General features: G+C 50.0%; 1 protein-coding gene across 3 annotated transcripts in view; it reads right to left on the bottom strand.

Annotated features, from left to right (window-relative positions):
* TSC22D3 (TSC22 domain family member 3) overlaps nt 1-15020 on the bottom strand; it is a 63527-nt gene extending 48507 nt beyond the window's left edge. The window contains exons 1-2 of one of the 3 annotated variants that reach the window (XM_035006803.1): nt 15006-15020; nt 13027-13452 (exon numbers count right to left, since the gene is read on the bottom strand). In XM_035006803.1, the coding sequence (XP_034862694.1) occupies nt 13027-13346 (320 nt within the window). In that variant the 5' untranslated portion in view covers nt 13347-13452; nt 15006-15020. Of the gene's footprint in view, nt 1-13026; nt 13453-13713; nt 13919-14056; nt 14072-15005 lie in introns of those variants that run through there. The other 2 variants (XM_035006795.1, XM_035006813.1) reach the window with 2 other exon arrangements.
* Nucleotides 15021-19935: the final 4915 nt, after the last annotated feature.

A 19935-nucleotide genomic window follows, 5' to 3' on the forward strand; every position in this document is an offset into this window, starting at 1 on the left:
TTCCTTTTGCAGATCTCCTAATCCCAGGGGGAGCCCCCTTAGCTTGTGTTCTCATGGCTTCCTGCGCCTTTCCTTTGTTACGGTCAATTGTAACGGTACAGTTATTTATGTAATTATTATTTAATGTCTGTCACTGGCACTGGATTGTAAGTCACCTGCTACAGGGATCCTGCCTGGTTTGCTGGCTGCTGCCGTATCCCTAGTGTCCAATCTTCCTTGGGTGCGTGGAAGGAGGAATCCTCTTCCTCTACAAGTAGCTGGGGTGGGCAGTCTTCCTCCAAAACGCCCAGCACAGGAGTGCTCCCCCAATAACAGCTCTCGAGTCCATTCCCCCACCCCATCCCAGGCCCAGGAGAGTGCGTGCTAGCTTTAATGACTGACCTCCTGTGGAAATTTCACAGGCATTTTTATTATGAAAGTGTTTTTGTGAAAACACTGCTATATACCACACACGCACTTTGTTCTGACTCAGGAGCACCTGCTTCTGCCTCCTTTGCCTGCCTGTCCCCTCCTGTCCCTGGTCCTTATAACTGGCCCTCTTACACCTTTATCCAGTTCTTTATTTTTACGGCCACCACCTTCCCCACATTTATACATTATTAGAACATGCCACGGTACTTTCATTTAGCTTCTCTGAATGCTTGTTGTCAGGAAGTTCTTCCTATTATCTAATCTCAGTTCTTCATGCTACAGTAGAGGCCTGTTTCCTCTTGTTCTGTTCCTGGTGTGGTTTGGAAGCAGCTAGTCACCATCTCTGAGTTGTGACTTTTCTTATATTTGAAGATCAACCTCTCTTCTCTCTCTTCACCACCCTCCATTCCACCCTTAAACTCCTCTTAGATCTATCATCTTCATTCCTTTAGCCTGGCCCCACAGCCCCCTGAAGTCCCAGGTTTATCTCCTGCTGGCTAAATAAGTCTTGCTGGCCTTATCTAGACCCTTCACAATTAGAATCCCTTGGATCATGCTGAGCTTTCAGCTGTCACCCGCCTTGCCATTATGGTGGGGACCAGCCGCTCTCAAATGAAAGCTGTTTGGAGGCCCCTGATCAATTTCTTTGCCCGTCTCCGAGGTGTAGCCTCCTTTCCCTTCTGCATTCAGGTTGTTTTTCAGCTGGATGAATATCTGATATTTGCAGCCCAGAAAATTTACACCTTGGGCTCCAGAAAGGAGTGCAGCCTGAAGCTCTGTGTCCCACTGCCTCTGTACAATGAGAAGCATTCATAACTCAGAAGGAGGCCCACAAAGAGAAAGGAAAACCCAGACGACCCTCCCCTTTCTTTTTTCTTTACAGTGAATAATTTACAAAACCAAATTTTCCTCCCCACAGGCTATACCCACTTTATCACCGGTCCCCAGGACCAGCCTTTACACATTTCCATACTGTCATGGACTATTTTTAGCAAAGGATGACATTAAGTACTAGTCGCCCCGTGGGCTTCAAACTCATCTCTTCCTCTTGTCAGAATGCTGTTAGTCCTCCTCTTTTGGACCTGACAGCCACTCACGGCCTAGAGATATTTCCAAGGGTGTAAGGAGCTATCTAATGGTACAACTCCAGAGGCTCCTTAGCAAGTCCTCTGCCCAAAATGTCTCCTTAGGCCTGGTCCCGCTGATTGGAATGAGACCAGGGCTGATGATTTCAGTATTAGAGATGCATTTCTTTAGCTCAGATATTACTTCCTCAGGTAGCCTTGTCTGATCCTTCATTAAACTCTCTGACAGAAGCTTGTTCCTTTTCCCTCTTGGCACTTACTCAGTTTGTAATTATACATTCATTACTGTGACTGTTTGGTTAATGTCTGTCTATCCCTCCCACTCTGCTGATTATTCCATGATGGCTGTGACCATGTCTCTTGTGAGTTTCCCATTCTATTCCCTGTGTCTAACACTGAGCCTGGCCCAGGGAAGGTGTGCAAGAAATATGTTTTGTTGACTGAATCTATTCCTGAGTGTACATGTGAATTCTCCAGAGCACTGGTGGGAAAGGGTATGAGTGTGACTGCCCAGCATACTAGCTGGGGGAGAGGGTCCCAGAAAGCAAGGGCGGAGTGCTGCTATGGTCAGGTGACTTCCTTCCCCAGGTGACTTGAGGCTGGCTCCTTTTGCTACCCCAGCTCCCTCTCCTATCAGCTTGAGGCTTCCCTCCTTCCTTCGCCTTACCCCAGGGCCTTCACTGGTAGGACATCTGGGAAAGAAGGATTTGAGCAAGGTGCAAACAAAGCTAATAAAATGGCCTCCTGCAGGGCTGCCAGCAACTTTTCTTCAAAGATATTTGGGAAAATTGTGTATATATTCTCATGGCAGCACCCTGACTTGTCCCTGGTCCTGTGATCTACCTCAGAAGGGGCCTGGTGGAGATCAAGGCCAAGGGTGCTGAGATATGAAGCTCCCCACCGCCCCCCTCAGGCTCCTCTGGTGCCCACCCTGGACTGCCCTCCCAAGCTCAACCCACCTGGTTGCCATGAGCTTTCTCCAGGCAGAAAAGCGAGGTGCCTTCCTGCTCTCAGGCCCCAAAGGCCTTCACCTACCCAGGGCTAGCCTAGGTCCCCGAGGAGAGGGGACTGGGGGCCAGCTCGCCTAGAGTCAAATAAGAGCAATGAGAGGAGGACCAGAGTGGGCCCTCCTCTAGTTCCTGAAGCTTGGTGACTCTGGGTTTCAGTCCAGGAAGAATAGAAAGTGTTCTTGGCTTCTGTCCCCACTCCAGGCCAGCCCCTTCCTACCCATGATCCCTGCTCAACTGGCAAGGATCCCCTTCCCTGTCTCAACCAGAGAGCCCTGCAGCTGCTTCCCACCATGCCAAAGCCAACCCATTCTTACGGCCCTGCTGGAAGCCGCATCCATGGAGAGACTCTCCCTTCCTAGTTTGCTTTGGCAACGCCCAAGCTCCAGACCTGCGGACCCAGGGCTCAGCAAGCTTAAGGCCTTTCCCGCAAGGAGCAGGAGTCCCTACTGGGCCTGCAGTTGCCTTAGGGGAACTGCTTTGTTCCCTGCTGGCCTTGGGGACAGCTTCTCCACCCCTCCAGCTACACCCTTAGCTCCCAACGCCCCATCCTGACTTCTGCCGCCTTGCCTGTCTTCTTCAGGGCTAGGCAGGGTAGGCACTCAATAATTCCCCAGTGGGTGCTTGAGCAACAGTGGGTCCTTGGTCAATAACTGATGGCTTGATTGACTGAAGTGCTTGATCACTCAGTCCAAGGCCCAATGAGGGGCTGCCATCATTCATTTCTCTGTGCACCTGGGTTAGCAGAGTATGTTGCCTTCAGACAGAGCAGGGCTTTTTCTTAGTCTGTCTGTCTGTCCATCTTTTTTTTATTGCAATGGACTCTGAACTGGAAGGGTAGGGGGGATAGGGAAGAGCGAGGGGCTCAAAGCCCAGGTGGTCTCAAGAAAGGGAAATTCTGCACCTCCACCTCAGGCTCCCCAATATTGACTAGATTCTGGCTGGGATCTGGGGGACTTCCGGGACCCAGCTCGCCTGAGCCCTGAGATGATGATCTGGAGTCTGTCAGGATTCCTGAGTCTGAGCTCTGGATACGACCATGTCTGCTGGTAATTTCCACACCACTTTTCTTTTTACTTTGTTTCCCTGTTTCTTCCTCTTTTTCTCTAACCAGAGAGCAGTGTCCCCAACTACCCTCAGCCTGCGAGCCATTTACCCACTGGCAGCACAATGATGGGCTCAGGCAAAGACAAGGGAAAAGAAGAAGAGGAACTCTTGGTTTAGTCACAAACTCGGAGCCAAGGAAGTATTAGATTGATTGGCCTACTCTGTGTTGTAGATAGTCAAATGAACTTTAATTAGAGAAATATGTCAGAGAATCCAGTAAGCCTGACTTTGCTGGGGGCTCAGTTGCACCAAGCCAGGTAATGTAATTTTCAGAATAGGCCAGGAAGAAAGCTAAGAGTCATTGTTCAGGCCAGCCTGGGGACTTTGAGGCTTCATGGAGAATGGACTGGGAATTGGCCTTCTTTTAAAAGCTCCTCCAGCTTGTAGTAAACCCTTCTGCGTGGGGTCCTAGAGCAGTCCCTGAACCAACAAGCAGATACAAAAGGAAGAGGGACTTCTAAGACGTGTCCTAGGGCCCCTCCAGATGCACCAGGCTGTCTCTTTAGCAGTGTAGGATTGGGTGATAGAAGAAGTCGCCCTCCATACCCCCCAACCCCACCCCCGCCAAATGCCCCAAATCACACTAAGTCCACAGCAGCTCACCTGCTTGCTTACATGTGCTGCTGAGTGTGGGGGCTCAGGGGGAGGATCACCTTTGCAACCTGGTACTTGCCTCTGAGCACACTGCTTGCCTGACATGATAGGGACAGCAGGCTTTTCCTTTGGAAATAGGATGAGCTCTGTAGACCCCAAGCAGGCTTCTGAATGCCTGGCCCCAGGGAAGCCTGCCACTGAGCAAGCAGAAGCTTGATGCCTCAGTAACCTGGCTCAGTTACATAAGGCACTATGCGAGATAATGAGTCAGGGCCCTCAGGCTGGCCTAGGCCCAGCCTAGTCTAGGAGTGAGGCTAAGCAAGGTGAGGGAGGGGGGGGGGGGGGGTGGGTAAGCCAGGAAGGAGCTGCTGGAACCACTTCCCTTCTTCTCACCCCCTTCTTCCTCAGGGATAGCAGGCATAGCCAACCAACGGCCTAGACTGCTCTGACAGGAATCCCGGCCAGACCCCTAAGCTGTGAGCAGCTGCTCTCCATCTCCCCTGAAGAGAAGACAAGAGGAAGTGGGTTGAATACCCAAGGCTATTTCGTGAGTAAATTCTTCCTTCGAGGAAGGATGGAGAAGGTCCCTGTGGGGCTCCGTCCACAAGCAGGGCCCTGATTTCAGGCTGGGCCTATCTGAGGAAAGCGGCTCCCAGAAGAGGAAGGCTGACAGTGTGCCTGGGGCATCACTGACCAAGCCTGCTTCCAGCTCTTGTTTCTCTTCTGGCTAGTGTCTGCGCCATGGGGAGCTTCCCATTTGGTCTCCCATGCAGGCTGGGATCTCACCGCATTTACACCGTCTCCAAAAGGGCAACAGCCACTTTGGGGCAGGGATTTCCAGCTAGAAGGTACAAGTGAATTTGCCTTGCTCTGATAAGAGTCTCTCCTGCCTCGATTAGCATTTGGAAAAGCTTGCTTTCTACTCTCCCAGACCCCTATCTTATTCCCAGTCCAACTCCTTCGCCCAGCTCGGGGTCGGCATGGTAGACAGTGGCCACCCTAAGCCACTGCCATGACTCCTCATGAAACCCGCTTTGAGGCTGGGATCTAGGCTTTTGGATTCAAGCAGCTTCTGTTAGCCCACAGGGTTCTACAGAAGGCCTGCTCTGCCAAAGCTGTGGTCTTACAGTGAAGCCCTAACCCTTGTCCCATTATTGCAGGCATTGGAACAGCACAACATGTCCTAGGCCATTATTGCTGTCTTCATCTAAAAGGGAAATTTCGTCTTTTTGACCCCTGTGGTCATAGAATGCCTTCCCTTGAGTGCACAGAGCACACAGAGTGCTCCACTAAATGGGCCCCAGCTTCAGTCCCACTCAGCATGTTGGCTTCTCTAGGGCTTGAGAGGCGATTGCATGACACCAACCAATTTATTATGTAAACCCAGCCAGCCATGGCAGATTATGCCTTTGTAGTTATCTTGAGGGATGCCTTACATAAGAGGAGAAAGTTCAGGTAGGAGCAGCATCACGATGAGCAAACAGTGCAATGGCCACCACCAGGTGCAGACAGACAGGGCTGGCCTGGCTCCCCTCCACCAGTCCACAAGGTGGGGGCAAGTGCTCTGCTGGGCTCCATCACTCAGAGGACGGGAGACCCTGGCAGGCTTGGCCAGACGCATCTATCTCCATTTACCCAGACTCCCTGGCCTTCAGGACCTGTCCTGGAAAGGAGCCAACACTCTACCTGGAATTGAGAGCTTGTTAGTTTATCTTTAGAAGTGCAAATACAAGCAGGAGTGTTAACCTTCTCTTTAGGCAGGGAGGGAAAATAAGGTCACCCTGGAAAGAGTTCTTTTCTGAGGTGTGGGCTCACATGGGTCCATTCCTGGCAAACTGGAGCAGTGGGTGAAATTCATGCTCTGTTCTTACCATTTTTCTTTTTTTTTAAAGATCTTATTTATTTATTTATGAGAGAGAGAGCGCACACAAGCAAGGGGGAAGGGGCAGAGGGAGAGAGAGAAGCAGACTCCCTACTGAGCAGGGAGCCTGAGTCAGGGCTCTATCCCAGGACCCTGGGATCATGACCTGAGCCAAACGCAGATGCTTAACTGACTGAACCACCCAGGTGCCCGCCCCCCTTTTTCTTTAAGAGCACAAACCCTCCAGCTACACCTCCCCAGCTCCCATGCTGCCCAGAGCCCCATGCTGCAGTGGGCCTTCCATGGACGCCAGCCTTGCCTCTCGACCTCTCTTCTCCAAACTTGGCCTTCCCATGTGTCACTCCCATAGAACCCTACTCCCAGTGAGTCGCCTCCCTGAAAGAAGGTCTGATAAATAAATCCACACGAAGTAGTCAAAGATAAGTAATGATGTCAAATGTGGCTAAAAGGTATGGTAGCCCCTGGCCATTCATGAAAGGGGCACCCTAAAACCTTTGCCAGCCCCTGATTCATGAGCATCCCAAAAGCCCATTGTTTCCCCTATAAAACTTCTATTTCCATCATTTCGTTAAACTTTTTAGAGTTCTTTTCGTTGTAATCACCAGCCCTAGCTGCTGACTCAGGGAGGGGGGTGTTCTCCCCAGAGAGAGAGGGGCTCAAAAAGATGCCTGTACGCTAGTGTGCACGGCAGCATTTTCCACCACAGCCAAGAGGTGGAGGCGACCCAAGTGTCCGTGGACGGGTGAGTGATCAAACAAAATGTGGTTGATCCACACAATGGAATATTATTCGGTCATTAAGAAGGAATGAAGTACTGTCACATGCCACAATGTGGGTGAACCTTGAAAACCTTATGCTAAGTTAAAGAAGCCAGACCCAAAAGGCCACATAGGGTATGGTTCCACTTACACAAAATCCCTAGAGCTGACAAGTTCATAGAGACCGAAAGTAGAAGAGAGGTTACCGGGGGGTGCGGGGAGGATGGGGAGTCAGTGTTTAATAGGTACAGAGTTTCTGTTGGGGCGATGACAGAGTTCTGGAGATGGATGGTGGTGATGGTTGCGCAAGTTCGTGAATGTACCTAATACCACTGAATTGGCTGCTTCCAAGTGGTTAAAATGGCAAATTTTATGTTATATACATTTTACAGCTATATATGTATATGTTACTTACCTACTTCATATACATACATAAAACACATATATATCATACATACATATATCACATACATACACCGGCGAAAGCCTCTTAGCACATGGAATTCACATCTGTGCCTCAAGAAAAAGACAACTTCTTACATGCTGAGATTCTCATGAGGCATTCAGCCCATGACTGTTAAGTTTGCAGATGCATTTGAGTTGTTAACAGGGAATGTGCCTTAATCCAAGAGTGCCTATTCTTTGTCAGACCACTAGGTACTCAGGAAATAGTTATTTTAAATTACCTTGGGCAAGGGAAGGACTTTCGAAGCTTGATACCAAAAGTGAAAAAAATCACAAAGGCAAAGAATGACAGGCTTAACCACATAGAAACCCAAAACCTCACTACAGGAAAAAAAAAAAAAACAACTCCATCCTCAAAATCAAATGGCAAATTAGTTGACAAAGGGTTGCAATCTCGAATTCGGGGTTTCTCACGGTGTGGTCTGCATACCACTGGTGCCCTGGAAGAGGAGTTTTAGACGGTACACGGATGTCAAACTGGTATTAGAGTATGAATTTAGACACTACTGCAGGCAGGTAGGAGAGTCGTTTTGCGCCTCAAATCACACCATGTAAGTGGCTACGCCCTCGGAGGTCAAATCCAGGAACATACACTTATTAAAATCATTAGTTCTAAGACTCACTTAGAGAAGCCCAAATCATTTGTATGCGAATTTTTCTTGGAAGTCTGATCTCTGAATCTCCTATCTTTCCCCTTGCTGCTATATATCAACTCAATAGGGAAAGTTAAAGGAATTAGTACACGGAAAGCAATTTGACATTTTTGCTATTATTATTTTCTTTTTTAAAAAAAGATTTTATTTATTCATTTAAGTGAGAGAGAGACAGAGAGAGCACAAGCAGGGGGAGAGGCAGAGGGAGAGGGAGAAGCAGACTCCCTGCTGAGTTGGGAGCCTGATGCAGGGCTCGATCCCAGGACCTGGAGATCATGACCTGAGCTGAAGGCAGACACTTAACCATCTGAGCCACTCAGGCGCCCCTGCTATTATTATTTTCTGAGCATCTAAGTGTGGGAACCAGTTGTTGCCAGCTAGAAGCTTATTAAAGTTAGACAAGAGGGCTTTTAGAGCCAGAAGCAAACTTCGATTCAGAGTGTCTCAGACCACACTGGGCAGGTGTACTTGGGGGCCACAGGCAGAACAGAGCTGATTGAGACGCTCTGGATAAAATCTTAGAAATATATTTGAGGTTACAACATCAATGACAATAACAGACTATGGCAAAAGCTCTCATTCCAGCTCGCTACACCTTACAAATCAGAGAATTAAGGCCCCTCAAATGTCAACTTTACAAGTTTTTTTCATAGGCTACACTTATTTTAATTTTCTAAAAAGATTTATTTATTTATTTGAGAGAGAGAGAGGGAGAGAGAACAGGAGAAGGGGAGGGGCAGAGGGAGAGAGAGAATCTCAAGCAGGCTCCATGCCCAGCTCGGAGCCCGACATGGGGCTCCATCTCAGGACCCTGAGATCATGACCTGAGCTGAAATCAAGAGTTTGGACGCTTGGGGTGCCTGGGTGGCTCAGTTGGTTAAGCAACTGCCTTCAGCTCAGGTCATGATCCTGGAGTCCTGGGATCGAGTCCCGCATCAGGCTCCCTGCTCAGCGGGGAGTCTGCTTCCCCCTCTGACCCTCCCCCCTCTCATGTGCTTTCTCTCTCTCTCATTCTCTCTCAAATAAATAAAATCTTAAAAAAAAAAAAAAGAGTTGGACACTTAACTGACTGAGCCGCTTGGGTGCCCCATATTTTATTTTATTTTTTTACAATTTTTTGTAAAAAAATTTGGAGCTTGAACTCACGACCCTGAGATCAAGGGTCGCATGTTCTACCGGCTGAGCCAGCCAGGTGCCCCTCATAGGCTACATTTAAATTGGAAATTTTAGCTGTTTGCCCAGTATATTCTATCTGCCTCCTAAGTTTTCCAGTTTTAGAAGCATATTCAAATGATAAGGCAGTGTTCCTGAATAAAAGGGTGACCAACCATCCCAGTTTCCCTGGGACTGTCCTGGTTTGAACATTGAAAGTCTTGTTTCCCCAGACTGGAGGGTTGGTCACCCTACCTAGTAAGGACATTTTAACCACTTGATTAGTTTCTGGGCTAATATTTACCTCTGCTTAACAATTCTTTCTTCACAGACAATTCTCTATAGTGTCTGATTGATCTTAGGCGGAGTTTTGGGCTTTGCTCTTTGCTGTGAGGTATCAGGCAAGTTACTTAATTTTCCCAAGCTTCAATTTCCTTTATTATAAAAGAAAGAAGGGTGACAACAGTACCCATTTCATTGGGTTGGTGTAAGTATTAAGTGAGATTATGCAGATAGAATGCTTAGTACATATTGTAAACGTTCAGTAAATGTTAGCTATTAATCTATTGTTGTTAGTTACCTAACACAAGATTGAAGGGATTGTATTTATTTATTTATTTATTTATTTTAAAGATTTTACTCATTTGCGAGAGAAAGAGAGCATGAGTGGAGGGTAGGGGCAGAGGGAGAGGGAGAAGCAGGCTCCCCGCTGAGCAGGGCCCCCCTGAGGATGTGGGGCTCCATCCCAGGACCCTGAGATCATGACCTGAGCCAAAGGCAGCCCTGTAACTGACTGAGGCACCCCTAAGGGATGATATTTAAAACACATCTTCCTACCTGCTCAGCTGGGAGTCTGCTTTTCTCTCTGCCCCTCCTCCCTGCTTGTGAACTCTCTCTCTCAATCTCAAATAAATAAAATCTTTAAAAAAATAAAACACATCTTCCCCTCACCCAGTATTTTAGAGGCACCTTTATATACGAACAAGCTGTGTGCCCACTACCACTGATTCATAGGTATATACACAGCACTGTCCATTGGGACTTCTACCAGGCTAGGAGTAAATGCATGTGGTTCAAACAACAGAAATCACACTTAAGTATTAATAAGGATTTTCCAAGACTAGTTTAAAGTTGTAAAATCTTTACAGAGGACCACACCAGTAATTAAGCAGTCATCTGGTTAAAAAAAAAAAAAACAAAAACAGTTATTGAGTACTGGCTGTCTAACAAGAAGCCGAAGGAAAACCAAGTGACTGTAAAACACGGTCCTACCCTCAAATTGCTTACACTCTTGTGATCCAAGGATTCCAAGAACTAAGCCAGGAGCCAGGGGCAGGTCAAAGTAGACAAACCAGACAGAAATGAAGAATGTGCCCCGCCCTTCCTCCCTGGAATACAGGAGCCCTGGCAGCAGGGGAGTGGGCTGCAGGAGGAGAGGCAGGAGAGTTGCTTTTCTAGAAGAAGCAGCCTTGAAAGTCAATAAATTAAAGGAAAAGGACACCCAGGCGGGAATCTAAAATATCAAATCATTAAATGGAACCGAAGTAAAAGCGATGGCTGAGTTTTGAAGACAGATGCCCAAGGAATAAAGAAGTAAGAAAGAGGAAATTTTCACTTTGGAGAAGGCTGTCCAGCTCAGATACCAGAGAAGTCCTATGACCAGCAATAATGGTCTTCTACTTTGCCAAGGACCATGTCATTCTGGGCAAAACCTAAACCACATTCAGAATCTCCAATCTCTAAGGTCCCAGGGAAGGTCAAGGAAACTGAGACAATGCTTCATCCTTCTAGAACTCTAAGGTTGTTACCACAGGACCCTGTCACTCCTCAGCCTCACAGAAGCCTGAGGGCTTGCTGGTCTGCTGCTCAGCTGTCTGGGACACTGAATTGCTCTGGTTCCAGGAGGCACAGGACTCAGGTACACCTTCTCAACCATTCACCCTGCTCCCTCGACCAATGCCCTCAGCACCCCCACCCCCAACCCATAATATTTCCAGGCTTTGCCAAGAACCAAGCGTCAACAGGGAGGTGTCAATGGGAGTAGGTGACGAAGGAGGTTTTTCTATTCAAGAAACCCAGACAACCAGAAAGCATCCCAAGGTGTGGGGCAAGCCAACACTGATCTCAGGCTCTCAGCCTCTTACCTCACTCACCGAGGTCCAACCCTCCTAGGCCCTGAACCTAGGAACCAGAGCTGAGAAAGCGTCCCCTCTTAAACTTCAGCAAGGCCATTTCAGGGCAGTTTCTCTCCCCATAGAAAGAGTACAAATGCTACAGGCGCTCTTTCCAGGTTTTTCTGCACCCCTCCCCCACCACCACTCTCCTACCATGCGGAGCAGGATTGTTAGGAGCCTGTTAGGGCTTTAGCTGGGCAGGAGCTGCCAGTGTCTGTGGTGTGAATACACTTGTAGTAATCTTTCACCAGAAAGATTCCCTGGAAACCTGTTCCGTATGCGGCCTGGTTTCTTTGAGACAATTGCTGCCTCATGAGAAACAATAAATGAGAAAGGGCTTTGATGGCCTGGAAAATGCCTTGTTCGGATAATGCTAACGAAGTTGGCAGCCCTGCTTGTGGGGCTTCGGAGGCAAACCTGGTCTTAGCACCAAGTGAAGGCAGTTCCTGCCAATGGGATTGCTTTGAAAATTTCCTACGCGTGCTTCACAAAGCCACCCAATGATTCAAAGAGTCTGTGGGTGCTCAAAATTTCTTACTACCTTGGCTCAACACACCACCTGCCCGCGACCTGGAATCTCAGAACTACAAGGAAACTTAAGAGACCAGAAAGATCAGGGAACTTGCTCAGGTTCGCACACGGAGGTAGAACCGTAACTTGTACCAAAACCCTGGTCTCCCACAGCAGGGTTCTCCTTCTCTTACATAACCTTTGTTGTTGAGAGAATAAGATCCACCCCATACACGCGCGCTTACACACACACACACACGCGCGCGCACACACAGACGCGCGTGTGGACACACATACACACACACACACACACACACACACTGTCCTGTCCTGATGGTTCTAAGAACACCAAACCCAGGGCTGGGTGTCCTGCTTCCTCTGCCTCAAAACTGCCTCAGTTGGCTTTCACCAGGGTCTCAGACTGGAGGACAGCAGCCACCTCGGGTCTTCCCACTGTGTTTCTCCCCTCCCCCTCCCTCCCTTGCCCTTCGGCAGGATTTCTAGAAAGTCTGACCCGCACTCCAACAAAGAGCTGCGGAGACAGGGGTTCATCCACCCACCGGTCCCAGGATGCTCTCTCTGGGGCTGCTTTTAGCCATCACTGGAAATTGAAGGCCGTGATCCATGGAGGAGGTGGGGGTACCCCCATCCAGAGTCTCAAAAAATTCTCACACATGTCTAATTTTTCTTATTCTTCACCCTCCCCCATATCAGCAGCAGCTTAATTTGTCTTGACATTTTGCTTGCCCTCGCTGGCCGTCAGGGCCACTCGGTAATTTGAAAGCCCTTGCAATTTCAATCCGAGTTTGCATATTTAGAAATGGGCTTCTGAGAAGGGTGGAACTCGGATCCCAGGAGCATCCTGTGGCAGAATCTCCAAAACGGCGGCGGAAACGCGCGCATTTGAGGAGGGGGTGCCGCCGGCTACCCCCAAACCGATCCAGGGCTCTGCCCACCTCCTGGACTCCAGTATTTCCCTAGGCAAGTCTCTGCGGGCACCCTTCAAAATAGGGCTCCCACGTGCCGGGCTTCCCCTCTGCCCCACCGGACTCCAGGTAGCCTAAGGGTCCGAGTCAGGTCTCGGCCACCGGGAGCCCCGCCTCCCCAGCGCTCTCCTCCCCCCGCCACCCCGTGAACGACCCGGTCGCCCCTTCCGTCAGAGGTGAGGGTCCAGCAGAGGCCGGCGCCAGCCGGGACCGCGTGCCCACCCGTATGCCCAGCTACCCACCTGTGGAAGAAGAGCAGGATGGAGAGCATGGTCTGGTCGATGTTGCGGTTACAGATGCCCTCATTGATCAGGTAGCAGGGGTCCCGCAGCACGGGCTCTAGCGAATCCTGCCGCATTATGCTGTTGAGCTTGTCGGTGTTGAGGTTCTCGAAGATTAGCTTCTCCTGCAGCTGCCGAAAGTTGCTCACGGTGGGGCTGCCCGGGTTGTTGTTCTCTCCGCTGCTGTCGCGCTGGAGCCCGCTCCGGTGGGCCAGGTCCAGGCAGCAGTTGCAGCAGTCGAGACCGACAGGTGAGCGGCAGTCGGTCTTGGGCTGGGCCATCTTCTCAGGCTCGGGGGCCGCTTGGCCCTCGAGGTCAGGGTCGGCTGGCAGGTGCGCGCCCGCCGGGCTAGCCTGAGGGGACTCCAGGGTGTCTGGAAAACACAAGCTGTGAGAAGAGTTGGAAATTAGCGCCCAAAGCCAGCCACCTTCGGCTCGGCCCCCTCCTGGCTGTGCTGCTCTGGGTGCGAATAGAAACAGCTGGACAAACAGCTCGGAGCGGATCCTTCGGGCTCACTTCCTCCTCTTCCTCCTCCTCCTCCCCCTCCTCCAGAGGCTGGGGCTGCCCCCCCCCCCCCCCCCCCCCAGGTGCCACACGCGGCCCTAGCGCAGTCCCAAGTTTCCCAAGTGTGAGCGGGGCTCGGCGGACCTGTGGCAGCAGGAAGGGCGGGCAGCAGGGCAGAGGGAGAGCCGGGGCGCGCCCTCGCTCCCTCCCTCCTTTGCTCCCTCCCTCCCCGGCTCGCTGGCTCTCCCGCTCTCGGGCTCCCCTGGGCTGTGCCGGCTGAGCGGTGGCAGGAGCCGAGAGCGAGGGAGCGAGGGAGCCAGTGAGCCAGAAGTCAGCACGGGGCTGTGACAGCATGTAAATTACCCCAGGGGGGCCGGCGGAGAACGCTGCTCCGCCGCTTCCCCGGCGGCCGCCTGGGTCCTGCCCCCCCAAGCCCCCGCCCCCGCCCCCGCCGCCCGCACCCTCGCGCCCACACGGCCGCTCGCACCCTCGCCCGCGCTCCCGGGAACCCGGCCCGGCTCTCCCCCCGTCCGCGCGCCCGCCGCCGCCGCTCGGGCTCTCTGGCCGCTCAGGGCGCATCCTCCGTCAGAAATCTACTCGCGGCCGCCGGGGACGCCGCGCCACGCCGTTCTCGAGCTCCGCGGGAGGGCAGATGTTCGGCGTCCCACCGAGGACGGGTCCCCCTGCAGGAGAGACGCCGCCCGCACGGGCCCGTCTCGTCCCTGCCTTAAACCGCCGCCCCCCCCCCCGCCCGTTTGGGGGGGGGGGGGGGGGGTCTGCCGACAGAGAGAGCGGTTACCCCCGCGGGGAGTCTGAGAGTGCCCGGCACGCTCTCGAGGTGCCCGGGGCAATGCCTTAAACGAAACTCACGGAAGCACGCTCAAACTCGCCTCGGCTTCTGCCCCCCTTCTTCTCACTGATCGTCCCCTCTTTCCCCCACGCGCGCTCTCCTCTCTTCCCTGAACCCCATCTGAGGCGATCTCTGCCCGGGCTTCCGGGAATGCCAGCTCCCCGGGCGGCTTCCCGCTGCCTTGCCCCTTCTCCCTGCCTGGGCTCGCGTCTCCGTTTGCCCTTCCGTCTCTGGGCGCTTCTCCTCCACTCTTTTCCCTTTCTTTCATTTTCTTTCTTTTCCGTATTTCTTTCTTTACCCGTTTCCGTTCTTCTTCCTTTTCTTTCTTGCCACCCCTTTCCTTATTTCTTTTTTCTCTTTCTCTGCATTTCCCCAGTTCCCCGCTCTTCTCCCCCATTCCCCGTCTTCTCCCCCCTTCATTTCCCCCGTTCGATTTCCCCCCGCGCGTCCTTCGCCTCAGCACCCCCGCTCTCTCCTCAGGTCTGTCCCTTTCTCCTCACTTCACTTATCTTCCCCTACTTTCCCAAGCTCGCTGCCCCCCTTTTTCCGATCCCCGCCTGCCACCTTAATTCGTCTCTGTCCTCACCCTTTCGAGAGCTGTGGTGAGGAAATGCTCATGGCACTGGGGGTGGCGTGAAACTGCGAGCCGAGGGGTTTTTGGCTCCGAGGAGAGGGTGATTCTGGGGCCGAGGAAAGGTGAAAGGTCAAATCCGTGGAGAGCAAGGCAGGATGGTTCCTCGGGTCATACCCCCGCGGGCTTTGCGAGATGTGGGCAAGGGCTGGGTGGGCAAGTGTAGGCTTTCAGGGTGGCTCAGGACTCGGGGAATTGGAATACTCTGAAATGGGGAGGATTCAATAATTATTGGCTCCTGGAAAAAAATTCCAAATATTCATGATGTTCAGTTTTCACATAAAACTCAAATGGATTTCAGTTTCACTCAGCGCTCCCCACCCCCCCTCCGGCTCGCTTTTTTTTTTTTTTCCACAAGCCCGTGGCCCTCGCAATAGAGTAGCGTATACTGCCACCTTGTGTTTCAGCCCTGGAACATTCCGTGCCTCGGTCACGGAGTTCAATCTCTGGGAGACCGCAGAGGTGCCTCCTAGTGGAATCCACACTGCATTGGTTCTGTGAGCGGGAGGAAAACGGAGGCAGATCCATTACGCGAAAAGGGGGCCCCCATGACCGACCTGAACACCCGGACACCAGTCAGGGCCAGAGCCACCCTCTTTCTCGTGGAGCTTCACTTGCCTGAGTCCCTGCAGATTGGGCTTTCCACACATTTGAAATTCCTTCTGGGTGCCACAAGCAGCAGCCCTGTGACTAGGAGCAAAGGGCAGCCAAATAACTCCCGTTCCCAGGGCCCTGTGGGTCTTGTGTGGGGGCCCCACAACTTGCGGAAATGGAGGGACCGAGGGAAGAAGGGAGGGCAGTGCTCTCTGTGCTGTAGGGGCCAGAAAACCAGAAATTAGCTGTATCTCTAGCTCCCGACAAGATCCCAGGATCAGAAATAAAGAGGCTTTTGGAGGTCACTGACCAGACCTGCAGAACTGAGAGCATGGTCCTTATGCTCTCACAGACTGCTGAGGATTCAGTTTGGTCTCTCAAAAGCCAATGCTTCAGATGCGTTAATCGCCCCCCCCCCTTTTCTTCTTCTTCCCTGTCTTTTTTTTTTTTAGTGTTCTTGGGTAAAAGCCAGAGGAGGTAGTAGAATATGAAATTTCATATGCATTGTGCAGACTTATAGCCTACTGAATTGTTTTTTAATTACAGCGTTTATGATTTTCCCTCTTGTTTATAATTATTTTATGTTAAACATTATAACAAAATATATTAGCTCCATAAATGTTTACTTAAGTTGTGTTTTGAGAACTGCTGGGGCCTTTTGCTTCTCTACTTGCCTGAGTCCTCTTATCTTTGTGCATAACCTTGGGACGAGGCCCTGGTGGAAGTATTTCCTTCTTGGCATTTGGCACCATTAAACTCAAGATTTTGTCCCCTTGACATTTCCCTTGTTGTAGTCCTTGCTCTCTAGCAGTGTTGTTAATAATTCAGTGCAGCTTTGCATACTATATCCAGGCTGATCAAGAGCAAATATAACTTAGATATAGAAAAATCTGGATAGTTTAGGGAGAGGGTCAGAAAGCTACCGTGTGTTTGCATACAGGTCCAGCTTGAATTGACACATAATATACCTCCACGGGAAGGCTGACTGGACAGGACCCCCTCAGCTCCTCTCTGTGAGGCCTCCCTTTGCTCACAGATACCCTGTTGGATGGAGACACTCCAAGCTGCAAAACGCTCTTGCGTAAACCCAGCGAGCAGAGGTGGGGCAGGGGGCAGTTCTACATGGAGCTGATGGTGGATTTCTGGGTGGAGCAGGAAGGGAAGACAAGGGGCATCTCGTTCTCAGATGGGGTCATTCAAGAGTCACTTGCTCTGCACTTGGCCTAAGCCTGGCATAGTGTTAGTGGAGATTCCCAGGTAAATAAAACACAGCCCAGGCCCTCAAAGAACTCATGGCCTCACTGGCAAAACAGATACATCAACAGACAAAAACAGTACAAATGGGCAGTAATGATTAAGGCCTGGTGTGTGGTGGGACCAAGTGCCATGGGAGCATGGAGAAGGTGTCAGCTCTGGAAGGAGGGAGGGGCAATCTAGGTGGAGAGAGCAGAGAACAGGGGCCGGGGAACACTGTTGAGGGCAGCAGGTATGCTGGGGTGGGGTGGGGTGAGGGGTGTGGATTACAAAACAGGTCAGTGTCCTGGGAGAACAAGATGAGAGATGGAATAGTGAGAGGTTAGGCTGGAAAAGGATGAGAGACCAGGTCTTAGAGGGGTTCGTGAGACGTGAAGGGGGTCCTCTCACTTCACAAGTTGGCCATGCATTTGGCAGGTGTTAAAAAGGATAGGGGGTGCCTGGGTGGCTCAGTGGGTTAAGGGTTAAGCGTCCGATTCTTGGTTTCAGCTCAGGTCAAGATCTCAGGGTCATGAGAAGGAGCCCAGTGTGGGGCGGGCTCCGAGCTCAGCGCAGAGTCTCCTTGAGATTCTTTCCCTCTCCCTCCCCCTCTGCTCTTCCTACCCCTCTGCTGCTTCTCTCCCTAGGCTCCCCCCGCTGCTTGCACTCTCTCTCTCTCAGATAAATAAATAAATAAATATCCTTTTAAAAAAGGATAGGTATCATTTATTTAGTCTCTGCTATGTGCCAGGCACTTTATTTATTTTTTATTTTTTAAAGCTTTTTCTATTTCCTTTTTTTTAAAGGTTGTATTTATTTATTTGTCAGAGAGAGAGAGTGCACAAGCAGGGAGAGCGGCAGGCAGAGGGGGAAGCAGGCTCCCCGCTGAGCAAGGAACCTGCCCCACACAGGGCTCCTTCTCATGACCCTGGGATCATGACCTGAGCCGAAGGCAGACGCTCAAGGGACTGAGCCACCCAGGCATCCCATGCCAGGCACTGTACATATATTATCTCGTTTAAGCCTCATGACAACCCTGTGAAGCAGGTACTAAATTCCGGTGATGAAATGGGCTTGGGAAAGTTAAAAAAGCTCTCAGGTCACATACGTCATAAGGCAGACATTCGAATTTGAACCCACCACAGCTTCTGATTTGGAAGCTTGTGTCGTTAATTATTAGGTGACTTTGTAATGATGGGTTTATCAAACATTTACAAAGTATGACAGCTGTTTTTAAGAAGATTGCACCCTCAAAAAAAAAAGGTGCCATGAACAATTTACTAACATATTTAAGGATTTGTATTTGTATTGTGGAGAGCCAGGAAGGATACTGGCAAATCTGGTATAATAATTAATACTCTAATAGCTGAATTTTTGATCACCTCCCATGTGCCAGGCACCTTGCTAAGTGCTTTACGTGGCGCCATCTAGTTTCATATATCACAACGATCCTGCGAATTAGATACTACCATCCTCACTTAAGGGACGGGGAAACTGAGGCACAGAGAGGTTATCCAGCATATCTAGGCATTTGAAGTCTAGCTAGGTTCAAGGTAAGGCACACAAACAGTGATTTTCAGGCAATCCCGTTTCCCTACCCTCGAAATTCAATTTTGTTCACCTTTCTTCACTGAGAAAGCAGATTGCCCTTCCTGAAACTTTTCACAATTGTTCATCACAGATTTGTAGATTGTTATAGCCAGCAAGGGTTTTAAAACCTGGATCAGGGGTTCTTAAACTTATTTGTGCCAAGGACAACTTTGATGGTATAGTGAAGCCTGTGGACCCTTTCTCAGAACAATGTCTTTAGATACATAAAATAGAATATGTGGGATTACAAAGGAAATCAATTACATAATTATACCATTATCCAGGGTGCCTGGGTGGCTCAGTCGGTTAAGCATCTGCCTTCGGCTCAGATCATGATCCTGGAGTCCTGGGATCGAGCCCCGCATCGGGCTCCCTGCTCAGCCGGGAGTCTGCTTCTCCCTCTGCCACTCCACCTGCTAGTGCTCTCTCTCTCTCTCTCTCAAATAAATAAATAAATAAATAAATAAATAAATAAATAAAATCAATCTTATATTGTTATGCCATTATCCAAAGATCAAAAACAGGAAGTTGTGATATAGTTATAAAGTGCTTGTTATTCATGTAGTAAATGCCAAGATCTAGCTGCAGCTATGATAACCATGGTAACTTCCAAGTAATGAGTGTAACAAGTCTTGAAGGACACCTGTAATAACAGTAACGTGACCTAAAACTGTGATTGCCACCAGCGATGACGTCACAGCTGCTACTAATGCTACCGTGATCTGTTCTCCGCATCCGTAATCGCAGGAAATCTGAATTTCAGTTAGAGGTTGCTGAAAAGGGAGATGTAACATTTTCCACTGAAGTTTATTTATCCTCTGAATTTTTAAGAATCCTTGCTCTAGACCAACCACCTTATAATATTAAAACAATAGCTAGCACGAACGAGCCTTGAGTACATGTGAGCTACTGTGCTGGGTCTTTACAGCCATTTCCCATTTATCCCTCATAGCAAGCCTATGAGGTAGCCTTGTTTTATAGCTCTGAGAGAAATGGAATTAATTTTCCAAGGTTACACAGCTGGCAAGTGGAAGAGAATGACAGAAATGTATTTTCTCACAGTTCCAGAGGCTAGAAGTCTGAGATCAAGGCGTTGTGAGGCCTCTCTCCTTGCCTTGTACGTGGACACCTTCTCTCTGTGTCTTTGCATGGTCTTTCCTCTGTCTGTGTCCGTAATCCAAATTTCCTTGTCTTGTAAGGACATCAGTCATACTGGGTTAGGGCTCACCTTAATGAACTCATTTTAACTTAATTACCTCTTCAAAGACCCCCATCTCCAAATATGGTCAGATTCTGAGGTCCTGGAGGGTTAGGACTTCAACATATTGGATTAGGGGGAGGATATAGTATAGCGCATCGCAGATCCCAACCACAAGGACTCAGATTTAGTAGGTCTGGAGTGGGGACCAGGGGTTTATAGGTTGTTGTTTTTTTTTTTTTAAGATTTTATCTATTTTTTGACAGAGAG

This window comes from Mirounga leonina, unplaced genomic scaffold, assembly GCF_011800145.1.
Source record: "Mirounga leonina isolate KUSES-001 unplaced genomic scaffold, KU_Mleo_1.0 Mir_101664, whole genome shotgun sequence".
In the NCBI taxonomy this organism is placed as follows: Eukaryota; Metazoa; Chordata; class Mammalia; order Carnivora; family Phocidae; genus Mirounga; species Mirounga leonina.